The 19,885-nt window shown below is 36.5% G+C and overlaps 1 protein-coding gene across 1 annotated transcript in view; it reads left to right on the top strand.

The window, feature by feature from the left end:
* Nucleotides 1-10,859: 10,859 nt before the first annotated feature.
* The window catches only part of LOC117100556, a 26,683-nt gene continuing 17,657 nt past the window's right edge, over nt 10,860-19,885 (top strand). The window contains exons 1-4 of the mRNA XM_033240330.1: nt 10,860-11,137; nt 14,124-14,219; nt 15,029-15,126; nt 15,435-15,527. Coding sequence (XP_033096221.1) covers nt 11,064-11,137; nt 14,124-14,219; nt 15,029-15,126; nt 15,435-15,527 — 361 coding nt within the window. The 5' untranslated portion in view covers nt 10,860-11,063. The remainder of the gene's footprint in view (nt 11,138-14,123; nt 14,220-15,028; nt 15,127-15,434; nt 15,528-19,885) is intronic.

The raw sequence follows: 19,885 nt of genomic DNA, 5'->3' as shown, positions 1-19,885 counted from the left end.
AACTACGGCTAAACACTCGCGCACGATTGTAGAGTAAGCGCGCTGCCTCGGTAGAAGTTTTTTGCTTGCAAAGCAAACTGGAAACTGTACATTGTCATGTACTTGCATAAGCACTGCACCAATGCCTACCTCTGATGCGTCCGTGCGCACAATATATGTTTTGGTCGGATCGGGTAAGTGCAATATAGGCGACGACGCAATGCGATTCTTCAGTGAATTGAACGCACGCTCATGCGGCTCCCCCCATGGGACATGTTTTGCACCTTTACCTTTAGTTAAATCGGTTAAAGGGCTGTCTCTTATACACATCTAGATGTGTATAAGAGACAGGGGATGATAAAGGTGACCCTTGTTGTATACCGATTTCACTCGTGAACGCTTGGGTTAAATCATTACCAATTTTAACATGAGCATGCAATTTCGAGTACAAAGACGAGATAACATTCATTATATTGCCCCGAACACCGATTTTCCTTAATTTGAAAATTAGATAGTTATGGTTTATGGAATCAAAAGCGCGCTTCAAGTCCACAAATATAACAAAAATTCTTCCCCGTTTTTTATCAAGATATTTTGAGACAATTGTGTTTAATATAAAAACATTATCGAGTGTTCGATATCCTTTTCTGAATCCAGCCTGTTGGTTCAGAATATTAAAATCATCTACCTATTCCGACAATCTTCTATTAATAATATAAAGAAAGGCTTTTCCTAATATAGGTATTAATGAAATTCCCCGATAATTTTGGGGATCCAAACGATTACCTTTTTTGTATATAGGAACAATTAAATTGGTAGCCCACCGTTGAGGAAAATATCGAAGTGAAAATATTAAATTGAACATCATATTAATTTTAATAAAAACAAAATTTGGAATATTTGAGAAGATTTCGATGATTAAGCTATCAATACCTGGTGCTTTTCCTGCCTTTTGTGCTTTAAAATCTATTTTTACTTCATCTAGCCTAATATCTGCATTTAACTGATCGTCATAATTCGGGTTATCTATTTCTTCATCTAGGATATTAGAAAGTGTTTGCGATTGATTGCGATCTTTAATACTATATAGGTTACTAAAATAACGTACCATTGTTTTAACGTAATTTCATTTGAAGGATTATGCTTATTTTCTTTGAGTTTAGACCAGAACTTTTTGCCATCTTTATCATTAAGTGCTTTAATTATGTGTTGTCGACTAACCCTATGATGGTTTAATTTTTTAGATTTTATTAGATGGAGAAATATCTACCATGAGCTAATTTAGACATTAAATCATCAATATTAGGAATGGGTTCTGGGTCAAACACCGTTACTTTGTTAAGTTTCCTGAAATCTATACAGAAACGGTTTGTTCCGTCTTTCTTGCGGACTAACGCAATTGGAGCGGCATATGGGGATGTACTTGTCTCGATCACACCAAGTCTCTTCATCGTATCTATTTCCTTACGGATTGTGTCTCGAACGGCGTGTGGAACTGGATATGGTTTTGACCTAATGGGTTAATAATTGTTTTACCAAATACTTAACCCTCTTCTGGAATAGATTACACTTATATGGCTTCAATTTGAGGCCATACTCGTGTAATCTTTGAAAAACAGAATTAAGCCTAACTAAATGCTCGTCAACTGTCTTGGAATACACAATCACATCATCTAAATAAATCAGACAAGATTGGAAATTGAGATCGCCAAGACAACGCTCCATTAAGCGCTGGAAAGTGGCAGGCGCATTTGTTAGCCCAAATGGCATCCGATTGCATTCGTAGAAGCCAAGAGGAGTTGTAAATGCGGGATAGATTTGTTATAAAAATCATCTTTAAGGTGGCTGGAATTAAATTTCCAGAGCCCTGGTCCTCTTTTTGATTCATTTTCACAAATTTTAACAGATATTGCCTGATGATCAGTATGGATGCTGGGTCTTATATCAGTGGATTGAATTGAGCCATTTTTCCATAGGTTTTTTGAGATAAGCCAGTAATCTAATCTTCTGTAAATCTGACCTACTTTTCTTCTCCAAGTAAATTGGGATCTTTTTGGAAACTTACTTCTCCAAATATCTATTAAATTAAGTTTTTTAATAAAACAATTAAAGGTATGGCTGGAATTGTCAGGTTTACTTCTACTTCCTTTTTGGTCTAAATCATTATTTAGAATACAATTCATGTCACCACCAATAATTATTTTTGGATTATCATGACCACCAATATTGATTTTTGTAATTTTCTCTATTTTTCTAAAAAGGGTACACCTTTCTTTACTATTATTAGGGGCATATATATTAACGAGGGTATACTGTTTGTTATTTAGAAGACAATCAATAAATATATATCTTCCATCATTATCAGTTATCATGTTATTTACAATAAAGTTAATATTATCTCTAACGAGTATCGACACTCCCCTGCTAAAGTGAGTACCGTAGCTGTGATATGCGCACCCTTTCCATTGTAAATCACTGCAATCAGTAGTAAAGTGTGTTTCTTGTAAAAATAGCACGTCAACTCTTTGGTCAGTTGACCATTGGAATACTGCCCTCTGTTTGTCTTCGGATCTCAGTCCTCTGACGTTCAAAGAAATAAAGTGAATTGATTTCATGCCAGACATTTTAAATAAAATTCAAATATAAAATTCTTATTTATAAATATTATTACAGTTATTATAAAGGTAATTTTTACTTATGTGTCTCATAATTTTAGCATCTTTCATATTCTACATCATCTTCATTCTCCTGTGTATCATTTTGATTTAATAGGTTTTGAGATGTGTTGGTCAGGCTCTGTTTGGTGAAGTCGGTTATTGGCCGCGTGCCTTTAGATGTCTTCACTTCATTCGTGACTGTAGATTGTTTTTTCATTTTTTGTTTCCCCTTTCTACTTGACGCTTTCGTGTGTGATTGTTCACCGCTGGACTTCTCGCTTTCTGTGCACTTTGCACAGAAAGGAGGTGTTTGGTCTGTGGCTGCATGACGTGCCACATTCCAGGTATTCCAGCCCGCACTGTTCCTTTCAGCCTCCACCATCCGCCGCCAGGTTGTTTTTGGGCGGCCTCCCTTCCTTCGTCCCTCTGGAGTCCAGCCCAGTGCAACAGCGCAGTCGTCAGTTGGGTCTCTTCTCAGCACGTGGCCGATCCAGTTCCATCTCCTCCTTCTCACCTCATTGCTTATCTTCTCAGCTCCCGCCATCTCAAGTACCGTTGCATTTGGGACATGATTCTGCCACCTGATGCGAAAGATTCTCCTCAAACATCTGGATTGGAAGACTGACCGGTTATCTGGTAATTCTCTAGGGTCTTTAATCCAGGGGTACTTTGCGATCCATCTGCCATTTTCATACTGAAGCCCTTCCTCGATAAGACACAGCTCTCTCTCTTCTTTCAATGTGTGGTTCTTTGCACCCAATGGGCATTTTCCACCGCTGGACTTCTCGCTTTCTGTGCACTTTGTCTTGCTTCTTGTTACTCTTTTCCAGCCAGAGCTCGAGTCTGTTGCATCTTTTAAATTTGCCTTCGGATTCCAAATGGCTAATTTAGACCTACTAATAACAATCTCCAATCTTTTGTCAAGTTTGCGAATATTCCTAGCAGCTTGCTTTCTGTATAACACCACCTGAAATCGACCACTGCTTGCTGCCACCATTAGTTTTACTTTTTTTTCCCTTAACTGCAGCATGTTTTGTATCTTATGTGCTCTGGATGCAAGACATGTGTAGAGTACACCATCCAAACCACCTTACCTTACCTTAACCTCTCAGCGCCAGGAGGCGCACAAGTCTTGGACATCTTTCTTCCATCGTGTTTGGTCTGTGGCAGTGCTAGTCTATTTACAACATTACAATGGTCGTTGTTGCGATGACGCCATATTTTTATCCCAGAACGCAGTTTGTAGGTAGTTAACATTAGTATTCTCCCTGCTGCAGTGCTAGGCTATTTACAACATTACAATGGCAACAAGGCTATATGTACCATCAGCAACAGTGATTGGAATGCCGCCTTCCATCACGTAGGGAGGATCGTGCATGTCACGATCCCCCAGAATATTATCTAACATGTCATAATATGGACAAGTTATTCTGTCTCTACCAGACCTTACTATTATGGTCCTTAACCAATGTGTAGGCTCGTCGCAACCGCTTCAATTTATTGGTGACTTGCACTGATGTCAGTTTAACTCCGAATTCTTCTTGTACTTTCTTTACGATGTTCTTGTATATGTGGGTATCTCTTTTGCTGCCCTTTAGCCTTCCTCCCACCTTTTCCTCTCCCCACAAAGTTATCACAAATTTAGTAATTTCTTCGTTCCACATAATTTTCTTCAGTATGTTTTACTTCGCGCAAATCTCTGCAAGTTGTGTCGGTTGTGGCTCGTGCTTCGACATTTCACACTGCGAGGTCAAATCGCAACTGCTTTTTGGTTGCAAGCTAAATACTGCTCCTCAAAACACGGTTTTCCCCATAAAAAACATTTTTATTTTTCTTTCGCACATGGAATGAATTGCGTGTTTTCAAACCGTTTTTTTTCGATCAGAAAAAAAAGTTATTTTGTCAGTGGTACCATTTCTACTGGCAGAAAAAAAAACATGTTTTTTAAAAACTGTTTTAAAAAAACGTTTTTTCTTGCAAGCAGAAACAGGCCTTTATTGTACACTTGGATACCTGGTCACCCTCTGTAGCATACCTGAGTGGTTAATAACATAGCTGCAAGGTCAGTGGTGGTGATAGTGGTACATGTAGAGTGTAATATACTAATTAATTAATTCCTTGTATTTTGCTTCAGCTTGGTGTCATATGCACTACTTACTACTGTCTGCAGAAATATCACATGAATATCCTTAGCCAGGCAACCTCAGTGCAAGAGGACGTGGGCCTGTGCAATACACTAGTACATCTTCAATTCTTGCAGTACAGTAGTAATGTGTTGCACATGTGAACAAGGTCAAACATATCATAATCATGAATGATGATATATGCTTGATCTTGTTGGTCCCACCAGGAGACAATGCATTGTCATTTGGTTGTTAAAATGTGAAGCATCTAATTTTTAAAACCAAATTATGAATCAATCAATGAATGAAACAATATCAAAACAACTACAGTAGTCACACAATAAGAAAAAAAAATCATTCAAATTAATATTTTGGCACCTTTTGATCAATAATCTTAACGGAGTATGGTTGTAGCGGCCGCGAGGGAAAGCGGCCGCGCTTAAAATGTATGGAAGGCCAGTAGCGCTATACCGATTGATTGGGATACGGTACGGTCGTACTCGTCAATTATAGATGTTTCACTCAGTTTTATTTAATCAGTGTTTCGAAATAAAGAAAAATATGTGTTTCGAAATAAAGAGAAATCAATGATGGAATAATTATACATTGGAATATTTGATATGATTAAATTGATATTTATTATATGTTATCAATTCGGATTATTATGTATAATGAACTTTTATTTTATATTTCTTTCAGGACACAAACAGATTTTTATTTGAGCAGGCAAGTGTTTCGAAATTCGTACTCGTCAATTATAGATGTTTCACTCAGTTTTATTTGATCAGTGTTTCGAAATAAAGAAAAATCTGTGTTTCGAAATAAAGAGAAATCAATGATGGAATAATTATACATTGGAATATTTGATATGATTAAATTGATATTTATTATATGTTATCAATTCGGATTATTATTTATTTATTTATTTATTCTTTCTTTATACTGAATATACACTTTCAATACATAGTACTGATTTCCAAAGTGGTTCAGTTCTTATCTACAAAAACATTTTAAAAGCAGAAAATAACAAAGAGAGGACATGCCCGCTCGGAACTTGTAAGCATATGCACCGTACCCCAACGCCACGACAAAGCCAGCTATACCTGTAGAAGCCAAATATATAAATGTTAATGTAATATATATACTTATATACACATATATACACACATACACACATATACATACATACACACATAATATATATATATATATATATTATGTATAATGAACTTTTATTTTATATTTCTTTCAGGACACAAACGAATTTTTATTTGAGCAGGCAAGTGTTTCGAAATTCGTACTCGTCAATTATAGATGTTTCACTCAGTTTTATTTGATCAGTGTTTCGAAATAAAGAAAAATCAGTGTTTCGAAATAAAGAGAAATCAATGTATAATTATGGAATAATTATACATTGGAATATTTGATATGATTAAATTGATATTTATTATATGTTATCAGTTCGGATTTTTATGTATAATGAACTTTTATTTTATATTTCTTTCAGGACACAAACAGATTTTTATTAGAGCAGGAAATGAAATATCCCGTTAGAGGTCCTTACTACTGTAGAAGATATTGGACCTGAGCTACTTACACAGGGTCCATGGATCGCAGTTGATCCAAGTAAACTTTGGTGCATCATGGGTGCATCTCTGCAGCGAGGAAGCTGCCATTTTCCATTTACCATCACTCCAGAACTACGCCACCTATCGGCGTATAACTTGGCTAGACTCGTAGAGCTATTAAACAACTAGAGTGCTGACAAGATGGCGGAGCAATGCAGAGTTGTGTATGTGTACCATCCAAGATGGCTGCCGTAGAAAAGCGCCACCTTCAGGCTTAGTATACATTTTATTACCATAAATAAGCCCTCTGACTGAATATTATTTCATTAATGATAATTATTAAACTGTCGTAGCCAAAAAGAGGCCAAGTAGAGCATCTTATTAAAATATTAAAAAGAATTAAAATTGTGTACATTACACCCATACACCGTAACGCTCGAGTTTCAATATACGGGTAACCAGCTGTACTGAACTTTCTGTGTAAATTGAGGGCGCAATTGAAAAAAGTGCTCAGGGGAAATTTGATTGGCTGAATCTATGGCAGCCAATTTGGATGGTACACACACACAGCTCTGCGTATTTCGAACATCGAATACATTGCTATTAGCGCTCTAGTATTCTTATTATATCTCTATGGCTAGACTTTATCCTAGCATTTATTATTAAAATGCCATTACAGTATAAGCAATCCAATAACGATCATACATTTGGCCGTTACATGAGAAATTTTGAAATTTTTAAAAGAATTACGCATACGTATGCGCACGTCTTGACGCCTGAGCGCACGGTAATGGCAAAAAATGTTGACTCCTGATTCAAATACAGTGTCAGGAACTCAAAATATGTAAGGAAACGTAAATTCTAGGCTCAGTGTGGAAATGAGTGTGTTGCGTGTAAATTATGGGAAGTTTTGGAATGCTGAAAATGACCTGAAACATGCTTTAAATTATCTGAAAAAGTGATATTGAGAATTTTCAAATTTTAATGCACACGACGTGTGTGTGGACGGTAATGTAACAAGAAATTGAATCTTGTTAATGTTGAATTTAATTTAAAAACGCATGTAGGTTGGTAATGACACGAATTTTACTTTCATATGAACTGTTATATCTATCTGATAGCGTCGAAATACAGTCTGCCGCCCTCTGTTTTTTCACAAATGTTATTGTTGGGGTCCAAAAATTAATTCTTTTTACCATGTTGACGTCGTCAAAATGAAAAATGAAAGGACACTTCCGAGAGAGAATTGTCTCAGCTATAACATCCTCACAGTTGGGAGACGATCACAGGTGGGATCACGAAATTAAACATTGTCAAGGTTTTTGAAACCGCCTGTTGGTTGGTAATGCCACACGAACTTTCCCTTCATATAACCTACTGTATATATCAGTCCGATAGCGTCGAAATACAGTCTGCCGTCGTCTCTTGTTTGTTATTTTTAAGATCTTTTAAGAGAGATAAAAGCGCTCCAATAATTCATTTTTTTTTACCACGGTCACGAAAAATAAAGGGGCACTTCCAAAAGAGAATTGTCTCAGCTATAACATACTCACATGATTGAGACAATCTAACAAGAATAAGCGAGATACATTCAATGAGTTTAAAAATAAAGACGTTACAAATAAAAATTCAGTTTTTTAAAATTCAGATGACAATATAATGACGTCATAATGTCCGATCAGCCATAATGATCTATAAAATCATATCTACAATTCATGTGCTTTTAGAATATGTAATAAAAATTTTGGGGGGGGGGAGGTAGTGTTCATCTCTCATCCTATGAAGCTATAAATGATGAAAAATAGGCATTATTTGAAAAATATATAAATTCTGACGCACGTGTACCCGCACATTAAGATGCTCAAACGGAAATTAAGGTACATGGCATTTAACACGTTGACTGCCAGACCTTTTTTACGGTTCCTTCCCGTGTGCCAAAACAAGTTTACATGTACAAACATACTTTTTTGAAATTTTATCTAGTTTAAAGCACGTTTCAGGTCATTTTCAGTATTCCAAAACTTTCCATAATTTACGCGCCGTACGCTCATTTCCACGCCCACCGCACGTACTGAAGCTGGAATACATGTTACATGTTTTGGGTTTGTGACACTGTATTAATATCATTACCGTGCGCACAGACGTTAAGACGTATGTGTACACATTCGTAAGTCATTAAAATGCTCAAAATTACTCTTTTTAAAAACTAAATAGAGCATGTTTTAGCATATAATACTTTTCAATCAGAACCGCGCGTGCTTCGTGTGGGTCAAAGTACAGCAGATCACCAAACTCGTCCTCAGTGACGAGTTCAAATCTAGTTCTCATTATGAGGCTTAAGCAGTGGAGTTATTTTGATGTGAGGAAAGAATCTGCTTAACTTGATGTAGTTTGTACATAGATTTGTTTTGATGTCTGACATGATGTATGTAAATAAATAATAAATAATATCACTTGTTATCACCTTTACACTTATTAATCACATATTAATGATTGTAATATTCTTGTTTATAAAATTATAAATTATATGGCACCATCTTACTTAATATACTTGTTCTTTCAATGATTACAGCTATGACTTTCATAAAAGTAAACAAATGTATTTTCAAACCAAAGACCAATTACAAAAAAGTATTCCATATTGTGGTGCTATCGAATGGAATAAACTAAGCCCTGATGTACAGTATTCCACCAATTTAAGTATTTCCATGAACCACATTTGTATTAATAATTTGTGAAACCAAAGTATAATAGTATAGACATGCATAAATCATTGATTTACTGTTTTTTTGTTTTTTTGTGTACTGTATAATAATTATGTTTGTATTTATATTATTTAATTTCTGCATTTAATTTTTTCTTTCTTATGAATTATGATGTTCTATAATGTGTAATTTATATCAATTGTAAATAAGGTATGTCATGGCCATAATGAAAAACAACATTGTATTTGTTGATCTGTACTGTACTTCGTGAGTAAATACATTTTTTTACTTACAGCTCGAACGTATACAGGTGCGTATGTAGCTAAGGAGAGCAGAGGGAGAAATCCCCTGTTAACACCCCCTGGTTTAAAGGTGAGAGTGCCATTTTTTCCAGGCATCTAGAGTTGCCACCACATTTTATACTCAGCCCAGTCCTTGTACGACTGAGCTGGGTGTTGCCACTGCTGTTAATCCTGCTTTTTTCACAATTTCGCAAGTAATTATTTGCTTTAACAGTACTTACAAATAAACAAAGTTCAGAGGCAGATCCACAAGGGTGGTAAATAATTAAGTGAGTAGCCTTATTTCAATACATAACACTGATAATAATAATAATAATAATAACAACTTTATTTTATAACGGTCAAAAAACTCGTTCACCCAAGTGGGTGTTCTTCCACGAGGCCGTATGGACATTAAACAAAATAATTGTGTTAGATTAAAATAATTAAGTGTTAGTACAAAGAAAAAACAAATATATATAATACATACTAATGGTTATTACATTACTATGTTTCTTTTAAAAAGTTCTAGTGTGCTTGAATTTTTCATATTGCTGTCTAAATTATTCCACAAAAGAGCCCCCCGGTAACATAGACTTCTTTTTTTATATTCCGTTCTTGGCTTGGGTACGTTAAGGTTGTCATTTGACCTAGTGTTGTATTTACTTTCTCTTTGAATAAATCTATTTTTTAAATAATTAGGAGCTAAGTCATTCATTATTTTGTACATTGTGATATTTTCATTAATGTTGAGCATTAGATCAAGATTAGGCCATTTAAGTGATAAGCATTGAAATCTTAAAATTTGGTGGTGAAATGAAGGACATGTGCCTCAATGCGTGCCCTTGTACTAGATTTATATTACATATTCTGTCATCATGGTCAAAGTGATTGTTTTTTTTGTGACTCTTCTCATCTTTCTTTTCTCAAATCTTTGACGCCCCTATATCATCCTAACCAATTGACGTTTCTGAATCATATTCAGTAGGCATAAATTTCAGGTCAAGGTTGAATGTCATGTCTTCATTTTCCATGCACAAGTCATATCGTGCACATACTCATGTGTAAAATTTTTTAAATGCTGAAAATCATGCCTATTTTTATTCAGTTATACTGTAGCTCCTTAGATTAAACAGTGACCCCCCCCCCATTTTTATTACATATTCTGAAAGCACATGAGTTGTAGATATATAGTCCAGTCAAAAATCACCTTAACCATGGTATAAGCTCCTACCTCAACGAAATTCATTAAGTATAAAATCACCAGTAATATAATTACATAGAATAGTATTTTTATACCTCTTATATACCTCTGGATGCCCGGAAATAGTACCTTTAATTCTTTTTATTTTTGACGAATTGAGTGAAAAAAAAAACATGAATTAATTGAATTGGTACCCAAAAATAGCACTTAAATACTTAGAATTCTAAAAGGTACCATATCCAACTGAGCTTCACTATGCTTGGGGCTAAGGTGAGAACTTTAGAATTATTACATCAGACTAGTACAGCTCATCTATTTTTATTTGATTGTATTCTGTAATTCTCATTCGTGCGACCAATGTCTGTAATGTCAAAATTGAAACTTATATCAAAAATGTAAGTGAAACTGCAAACATTTTTTTGGGCATACATACATAAAACCTTCAAATTTTATCACACTTTGTTTAAATCACTAACATAGGCCTACGATTTATGTTTAATCTGAATTAAAACAGACAACAACAGGTGCGGTAGGCCTATTTTGAGCATGTTTAAGTATAACTGGTGGGTTTGTTTGATTGTTTTCATGTACATGTATGGAACGACACAAAGAGGACAGAGGTAGGCATGTAACTCGCCATTTTTATTAACTTTTTTTATCAGTTTAAGTACTTTTTTGTAATTGTCATCATCACCGCTAGTTTATCGCCTGTGACATGTCTTCTCGAATAAGGACTATGATGAACCACGGTACTTTCAAGACGAACAGGGAGTTACTCTAGTGTACTAGTCCAGTTAACATGAAACAAACAAACTGAATTTTGGCAAACTGGGTATATCAAAAATTTTGAGTGGTCACGCTGCTAATATTACTAAGCTGAGTTCAGTAAACTCTGTGAAAGGCAACATGTAACACCTGGGCATTAACAAGACAAAGCAGAGAAGAAAGTCAAAACCTACAGTATGTCAGGATAGACCTATGTTAGTAACGTAACCACTCAACCTCCTTGGGGTCTCCCCACCACAAACCAACAATAAGTCATAGATTGGCAATTAAGAAGAAAAATGTGGCACAAAAACCAGCAGGTAAACACAAAAAGCAGGATGTAGGTTACGTTAAAACACAAGATTGTGTACTGCACCTGATAAAATGTTACTTTAACAACAGTAAAAGAATATTCCAAATCATTAAGACATATTATTAATCAGATGAAATTTCAAAATGATCTGTTTTCGAATTGGATAGAGCAATGTTGTATTGTCAATGCAAAGGTCAATGTTTGTTATTGATGTCAGAAGATGAGAGCCCCAATATTAATTGAACAGATTACTGATAACATGAGTCTTGTAATACCGGTACATTGATTTAAAAACACATAAGCCATGCCCCAATAGTACACCGTAAATACGTATTTGACTGGACAAAATTGCAACAAAACGTTTCATGATCTAACACATAAGCCATGCCCCAATAGTACACCGTAAATACGTATTTGACTGGACAAAATTGCAACAAAACGTTTCATGATCTAAATATAAACTTAATTATATGTAAAACAACATAATAAAAGTTTACCAAAATAGGATGTACATGAAGGTGTTTTGTCTACTATTCTATCCGTAAAAGAACAAGGAGAAGAAGTTTACTTTGTAAACGTGATGAGCAGTTCGAATGCTTAACCAAGATACAGCTGCGGTGTTCCAGTTGTGTTTTCAGAAATTTCCATGTAAACAAAGTACAAATTTAAGTGACTAAATTTAACATGGTTTCTTAGCCAGTGACTATAGTCATCATAGAGCGCAAAAAATATTTGTACATGCTAGATTGTTCTTAAAAAGATTAAAATTTATTTTGGCGCTAGCATTTATTTAATTGATAAACATATATTTCTATACTTTAGTGGGAAGTAAATATATGTATCAATAGCTGTTTAATATATGGTATGATTAAACATTAATTAGGCTATTTTAGTATGCACCTTTTAAATGTATAGTAAATTGGTTTAATAATATGATATTAAATTGTGTGTATTAACATTTGGCATTTTGGATTTCGACCAAGTGGGATTCGGCAAACTGGGTTTAATAACGTTAATAATAATTCTCTTTATTTATACACTGCAAAAAAACTCAAATTCAACATAGAAAATACAACATCAAAAAAGAAATTGTAAAAAGTTGTTCTTCTTTGAGTCCGTGGTTCATTAATTAACAACAACAATAATTGTATAAAAGTAAAATATTAACAATAAATTCATCACAATAAATATTATCAATAATAATAATAATAACAATAACAGCAGAAATTTACAGATAAAAAACCTATTCAATTTAAGGTAAAACATCAAAGGACACGAGAATTCTCACAAACATAAAAAACTTTTGAGTCGGCAAGGTAACATTCGGCAAATTTGGATTTGGCAAAGTGGAGTCGGCAATCCGGCCAGATCCTTGACAATAATATATACTCTGCAAGTCGATGGACAAAAAGACTCATTGTGTAGTAATGAAATTACCTACCAACATATTATAGATACTGTGTGCCAATTGTACAATTTGGTAGCTTTCCTGAAGTTTACCATAATGAAAACAAAACATCTTATAATTGTTCAAAACATGATCAATAAATTTGATTGAAACATAATATCTTTCAAACAATTGTAATATCACAGTGACCAATAGTTACCGCTATATCACTAATTCTAGGAACAACTGAGTAACATTAATGTTAGAATCAGATTTCTATACATTTTCTTATAACAAATTTTCATTAAAGTAAATAAAAACATATACTGTAGCTCTGAAACCTAGCTACTTTTATACCAGAATAAGTAAGTTTAGTTGTCAAAATATCAGGCGAAGAGAGCTTCGATGACTCGCACAAATTTCTCCATCAAACAAAGCTTCTCAATACTTAGATCAAAATAAAAGTTACGGACTATAGCTTGAATACATAAAAATCCTATAAGAATAGTCAAGCATAAATTTCCAGTCATTTTGTCAGAAAAAATTTTGCATTTGAGAAAAAAGGAAAATGCATAGCCTATTCTGAATAATGTAAGAAATCACCAGTGGATGTGTATCTTCAAACCAAATTTACTATCATTTGATTTACTATTATTCATTGCGTATTATGCAACATGCATACTATTCAGTGACTTGCGAGAATATGTCGTAATGTATTCCAAGCAATTTGACACTAAAAACGCCCTAAAAACGGGGTTTTTGATAATAAATATTTTCCTGGTAATTTTTGGAGAAATATTTCCATTACGGCTAATAGAAATATATTAGAAATGAGTAGTATGAAACAAACTTCAACTCTTCTGCACATATTTAATAACAGTTTTAAAAGTAAAATTAAGTATATTTTTATGCACAAAAATAACAGTTGATAATGAGTGTAGGTTCTACGTATGTCTTGATAATACATACATACATGCATACATACACGCATACATACATACATGCATACACACATATTATACACACACACACACACCCACGCACACACACATACACACATATACATACATACATACATATACATACATACATGCATGCCTTAAACCTTAATAATAAATCTGTTTTCTTTTTCGTTTTACAGCCTCGTTTGTCATAACAATCCAGTCGGAAAAAAAATTTCATATTGGAAACGTTTTCACTGTTCAAAAAGTGATGCTAATTGCGGGACGATAACACGGTACTGTAATATTCACCTGTTTGTACCACATACACTATTAGCTATAATCATCTATTCTCTTGGCTTTCTGCAAACAAACTATATTAGGGGTCATCCATAATTATCAACATTTTCAAAAGAGTACAAAACATACGCTTTGGGGGGAGAGGGGAGGGGTTAAAAGTGTAGGCATAAGTACTCTTTTATGAAAAAAATAAAATGTTGATCTCAAAATGATACAAATCAACATTTTATTGTGTACTCTTTCGGAGGGGGAGGGAGGGGGTAACAGAAAAGAGTATGTTTCGTACACTTTTGAAAATGTTGATTATTATGGATGACCCCTTAATAAAACTAAATCTATGCTAATAGGAACATCTCAAAAACGTATTCCTCCTATAAAACTTACTATCATCAGCCTATCTTTTTCCTTTCCAGAACTAGATACTCTCTTAACTTTCAAACCGCTCTTCTTCTTTACAACTCTCTTTTTTTACCCAATGCCGATTATTGCATTACCATGTGGGGTTCAAAATCAAACAAAATCATAAGCCACTTGTTTTAAACCATTAAAGATTACAATCTGAAAATTTATAAAATAAAAAAATGAAAAACAGAATAGTAAAAATTCTAAGAAACACCAGACAGGATTGGTAAAAAATGGCGTTATCCTACTGTCTGGGAGCTCTCCAAAGTGCAGCTAGCAACTAAATAATATGCATAAGAAATATAAAAGTAAAATAATTTATTTCATGTTAAAATATAATATTTTATCGAAAATCAAGATATTTAACTTTAGGTTAATCGTTTTCCATTGTATATCTTTATAGTGACTTCTCTCGTATTGTATACAGAATTGAAACTCCCCAACGGAGCTATTTCTGTTGCGAAGGGTGGACTGGAGGTGTAGCAAAAAATTGCCCTATTCGTAAGAGTCAATAATTATAAGCATTTTATAAGTATAAATACCAATTATAATTTGTATTTTACATAAATGGACATATGACATTAAATCTAGTTAATTGTTAAATGTTATTACAGTATTTACATTGCTTGATGATTTTACATTGGGATGATGATGATGATGACGGTGACAGTGACATTGACCAGGGCTTGCGGCAATGAAGGCAACCATGTTGACGACGATGATGATGATGATAGGCCTAATGTGCCATTTATGTAATGCATATTGCAGTATACTAGCAGATCTATTGTGCTTTTATTCATTATCTTTAGCTATATGCACTAATGGTTGTAATGGCGGCGGAGAGTGTGTTTCTCCAGAGACGTGCCACTGTTTTAAAGGTTTTTCTCCACCGATGTGTAGAGGTGAGTTATGGATTAGATTTTTTTGTATATATGTTCTAGTAGGGTGTTTATGAGTAATCCCGACCATAGGCATTTTACCATCAATTTTCTCGACCATAGGCATTTTACCATCAATTTTCTCGAAGGCATTTTACCATCAATTTTCTCGACCATAGGCATTTTACCATCAATTTTCTCGACCATAGGCATTTTACCATCAATTTTCTCGACCATAGGCATTTTACCATCAATTTTCTCGACCATAGGCATTTACCATTAATTTTCTCGACCATAGGCATTTTACTATAGAATTTTCTCGACCATAGGGGCACATTTCATAATTTACCAAACTTTTGCAAACGACCTATCGATGACATCACGTGACCCCGATGACGTCATTTAACGTCATCGGGGTCGATGACCTCATTTAACATTATTTGACCCCGATGACGTCATCGACCCCGATGACGTCATCGATACGAAAAAGCCATTTTCACATCTAGTCGGGGGCTTGCTCTAACCTGTAATGCCCGTACGCGTAGGTAGTTTTACCGTCGTCGAGTATATACCGTTTAGTGTCTAATGGAGATAGTGACTTTTTATTCTGCTTGATCGTGTAAAGTATATGCTTGCTGCTTCGAATCGAGTTCATGTCGCAATGCATATCCTTTTTACTCATCAACACTCGCACGTAATCGTCGTGATGTATATAGTCCCTTACGACGTATTTGGCGACTCCCTTTGCCCGCCTGACATCCAGCCTCGAGTCTTGTGTCTTGATTGAATACATTTTTGGTCTGAGTCCTACAAATTCCGTCATGATGCATCCACCCAATTCATCCTTCATCTTACCGAGAACCTTTTTATTTTTCTCGCTGTACAACAGACTGTCCTTGTCAAAGTTGCTCGTGTCGAACCAATCTAAATTCTCCTTGAGGTCGGTGTAAACATCCTCGGTGGTGATTGACAGCAACAAGCTATCAGTGTCTGTGTACAAGAGCTTGACACGATCGTCGTACATGGGTTTGAGTTTGTTGTAGTAAAACTCGTACATTAAAAGCTTACTCAGATCCAAGACGGCCGTACCGCAATAGATGGGTTTATTGAGCTTGACCCGTGTCTTGTTCATGTGAATGGCAACGAAATCATCGTTGAAAGTGACGAACCTGTTTAAGTTTGGTTTCGAGTAGAGCTTGTTTATTTTACGAATTTCATCAGTTTTGCATAAATGAACGGTTTGCCTGTTGCGAACATTTTCCATAGTCTTACCGAAAACGGAATTGTTCATTAGCTTGAAAAAGTCCTTTTCAAAATCGGTTTTTGCCCCTTTTCTAAGCTCGGTATTCATGTCGATATAGCCCTTCATCCACGGTCTTTGCGTAAACTCGATGATACGATGAACCTTGGTCAGCTTGATCCCTTTTTTCAGATAAAACTGCAAGTTTCTATAGTGCACGACATATTTAGTCTTGGGCATTAGGTTTGGTACGAGTTTCTCTACCCCCGGATTTTCGTCGCCCAACAAGTCGAGCTGATAGGGGCTCATCCAATCACGACTCGGCGCGAGCGTCTCGGGTGCCAGGGGGTAATCGTTAAACAGATCGTGCAATTCTTCCGGTACCTCCAAGTTCACCTCGAGAATGTACCCCTTTTCGCTATCGACCTTTGTCTTGATGACCGTTTTATACTCGTCCGGATCGATCCACCTAAAATCCGATACGGGTAACGGCTGACTCATGGCCCATCCGTACAGATTGTTGGCATCGAGATATAGCCTGTACGTACTGGGTTTCGTCTCGTCATAGTCGTCCATGTACTTGTTGTTAAACTTGCAGCGTCGATGGGAAATCATACTGATACCACCTCTGATTCCCTTTTCGAGCATCATGTGCATGTCCAAGTCAGTCATCAGCTCGAGCTCTACCCCAGTCTTGCTGAGCAGCGAGTCCCAACTAAAACCCGGCAGCGTAAAATAGTTGCACGGATCCAATCCGTATTCTTTAAAAGCAGTAGCTCTAAAGTTTTGAAACACGTCAGCCAACAGCAAAACGTCCGTTTCCAGGTAAAGGTCGTGATAATCGCCGAGGTTTTTACATTTAAAGTGCTCGTAAACCCTCGTGGCATGCTCATAGTCCTCGTCGTTTATACCCTCGTTGCGCAGGCTGCTGTAAAATAGTTCCTTACTGGGTAAACCCACTTCATCAAACTTGCTAAACGAATCCATGTATTCGTACGGATATACACCCTTTCTCGTGACTAGCTCCAAATCATCCTCGTCGTAAAATGTCTTGGTAAGCTTAAACTCGTCGATCGGTAACTTGGCAACTAGTTGTGCCAATGAGGTGTTTAGAAATTTCATCGAATCGATAAATCGGAGGTTATCCAACCTAAGGGAAATGTACTTTTCCGTATTGCTCGGAATGCAATCTATCGCCCCCGGCATCTCTCCGAGGGCCTGCATGATCAAGTGGGCGTCGTACCCAGCCAGATTGTGAAATATTACGGGTATGGGTGTATTCTCATCTACCTTTAACTTGAGATTGCAACCCGCGTGAGCCGCTCCACGATACGTGTTGGTAACGTGACAATGATCTCGCACCTTTTGCCCATTCTTTTTTGTCATACACTCAAAACACGTCTTGAAATTATTGTCGGGGTTTGCCTTGATCTTGACACATTTCCAACAGTCACCGACCCCACTATATTCCGTAAAACCACCTAGATTACAAATCCAACAGGTCGTTGCGGTCTCAAAGTCTGCTTCATCCTCAGACGTCATTACGCTGCGGGGTTTGACGGGTTGTTGCTTGAAAATGTCGATAATTTTCTCCTTTTCAATCACAAGATTATCCAAAAAGGATTTTACACACATTGATGCATTTTCAGCATTAGCACTATGTAATCCATGTCCGACTACTTGGCCGTCGTACCTTACCACCACGTACGACCAACCGCACGGCACGTGTTTGTTATTTTTAAACGTTTTCGGGTCAGACTCGTCGGCGTTTGTCGGCATTTTTTCTAAAATACACTCGAAATCTGCATAGATTACAAACGGCATCTTGCCTCTATGTTTAACGTTTTTAAATTTCAACGTCTTGTTTTTTTCATCGACGACTTGTACCACCGTTATACCGTCGTTTACACCCTTGCAATCGGGCTCGTGTTTTAGCAAACATTCTTTCTTACTAAAAACGTGCATACATCGCGAACATAAATGCTTTCCCCCCTTGTGTTTATTATAACCGCTGAGAAGCGGGCTCATCTTTTTAATCCACATGTAATGATTATCGTACAGCAAGAGATTAATCAGCGTACGACCCTCGTGCTCACCGTCGACGTAGACCGGATGTAAATACCCCTTACCCTCTTCTTCCCAGCCATAAACGTTAATCTTGAGCCGCGGATTATTCTTTTCAATGCTTTTAATCTGTTTGGTCGGCGTGGGAAACGTGATACCGCTCCAGTCGAGCTCGTCTAGATGCGGCGCGTATCTCGAGGGTCTCGGTATGGTCCTTGACGGGATGAAGCGCGCTGGCAATGGCGTATTTGATACACAAGTCGTCTTTGTTTTTAACGTTGACGATTGCCTTTTTATTTTTCAGCACGTTGGGTAATCGTACGTACGCACCACCGCGCAAGGGATTATACCTAACGATCTCTATATCGAGATGCTCGAGATGATTTATATGCCATCCCGATCCGTTTTCACCCCATCGCTCAACCATCACGACTATACGATTTACATCCCCTTCCAAATCTAATTCATCGTAAACTCTATATTCACCCGAGTGAAAGGTGGGTATGGCCGTTTCACCGTTTAGCGTCATATTTACACCTAAAACGAGTCGATATTTGATACCTCCGAAACGATGATTGTGTAATATTTCCTCGATACGATCCCTAAATTGTAAGATTACGCGTGGATCGACAAAACGTGTTAGGCTTATCCGATGAGTTTCGTGCGTCTCACTCGCATGAATACGATCAAATCTAGATTGGTGGTTTAAGGGTTCCAATTCACGTTCTACCCTTTCTTGCATTTCCCCACTTGGATTTAAAACTTGTTGTTTCTCACGTTTTCGCTGCTCTCGTTCCTCACGTTTTTCGCGTTCCTCGCGTTCCCACTGCTCGCGTCTCTCGCATCTCTTGCGTTCCTCGCGTTCCCACTGCTCTCGTTCCTCACGTTTTTCGCGTTCCTCGCGTTCCCACTGCTCGCGTCTCTCGCGTCTCTTGCGTTCCTCGCGTTCCCACTGATCGCGTCTCTCGCGTCTCTTGCGTTCCTACTGTTCACGTCTCTCGCGTTCCTCACGTCTCCACTGCTCACGTCTCTCACGTTCTCGATACTCACGTCTATCACGTTCTCGATACCTGTCTCT

This window comes from Anneissia japonica, unplaced genomic scaffold (assembly GCF_011630105.1).
Source record: "Anneissia japonica isolate Jap-2015-1 unplaced genomic scaffold, ASM1163010v1 scaffold685_len2926416_cov193, whole genome shotgun sequence".
NCBI lineage: Eukaryota > Metazoa > Echinodermata > Crinoidea > Comatulida > Comatulidae > Anneissia > Anneissia japonica.
The sequence above is the reverse complement of the archived record's forward strand: the minus strand, read 5'-3'. Positions and strand labels throughout refer to the sequence as shown.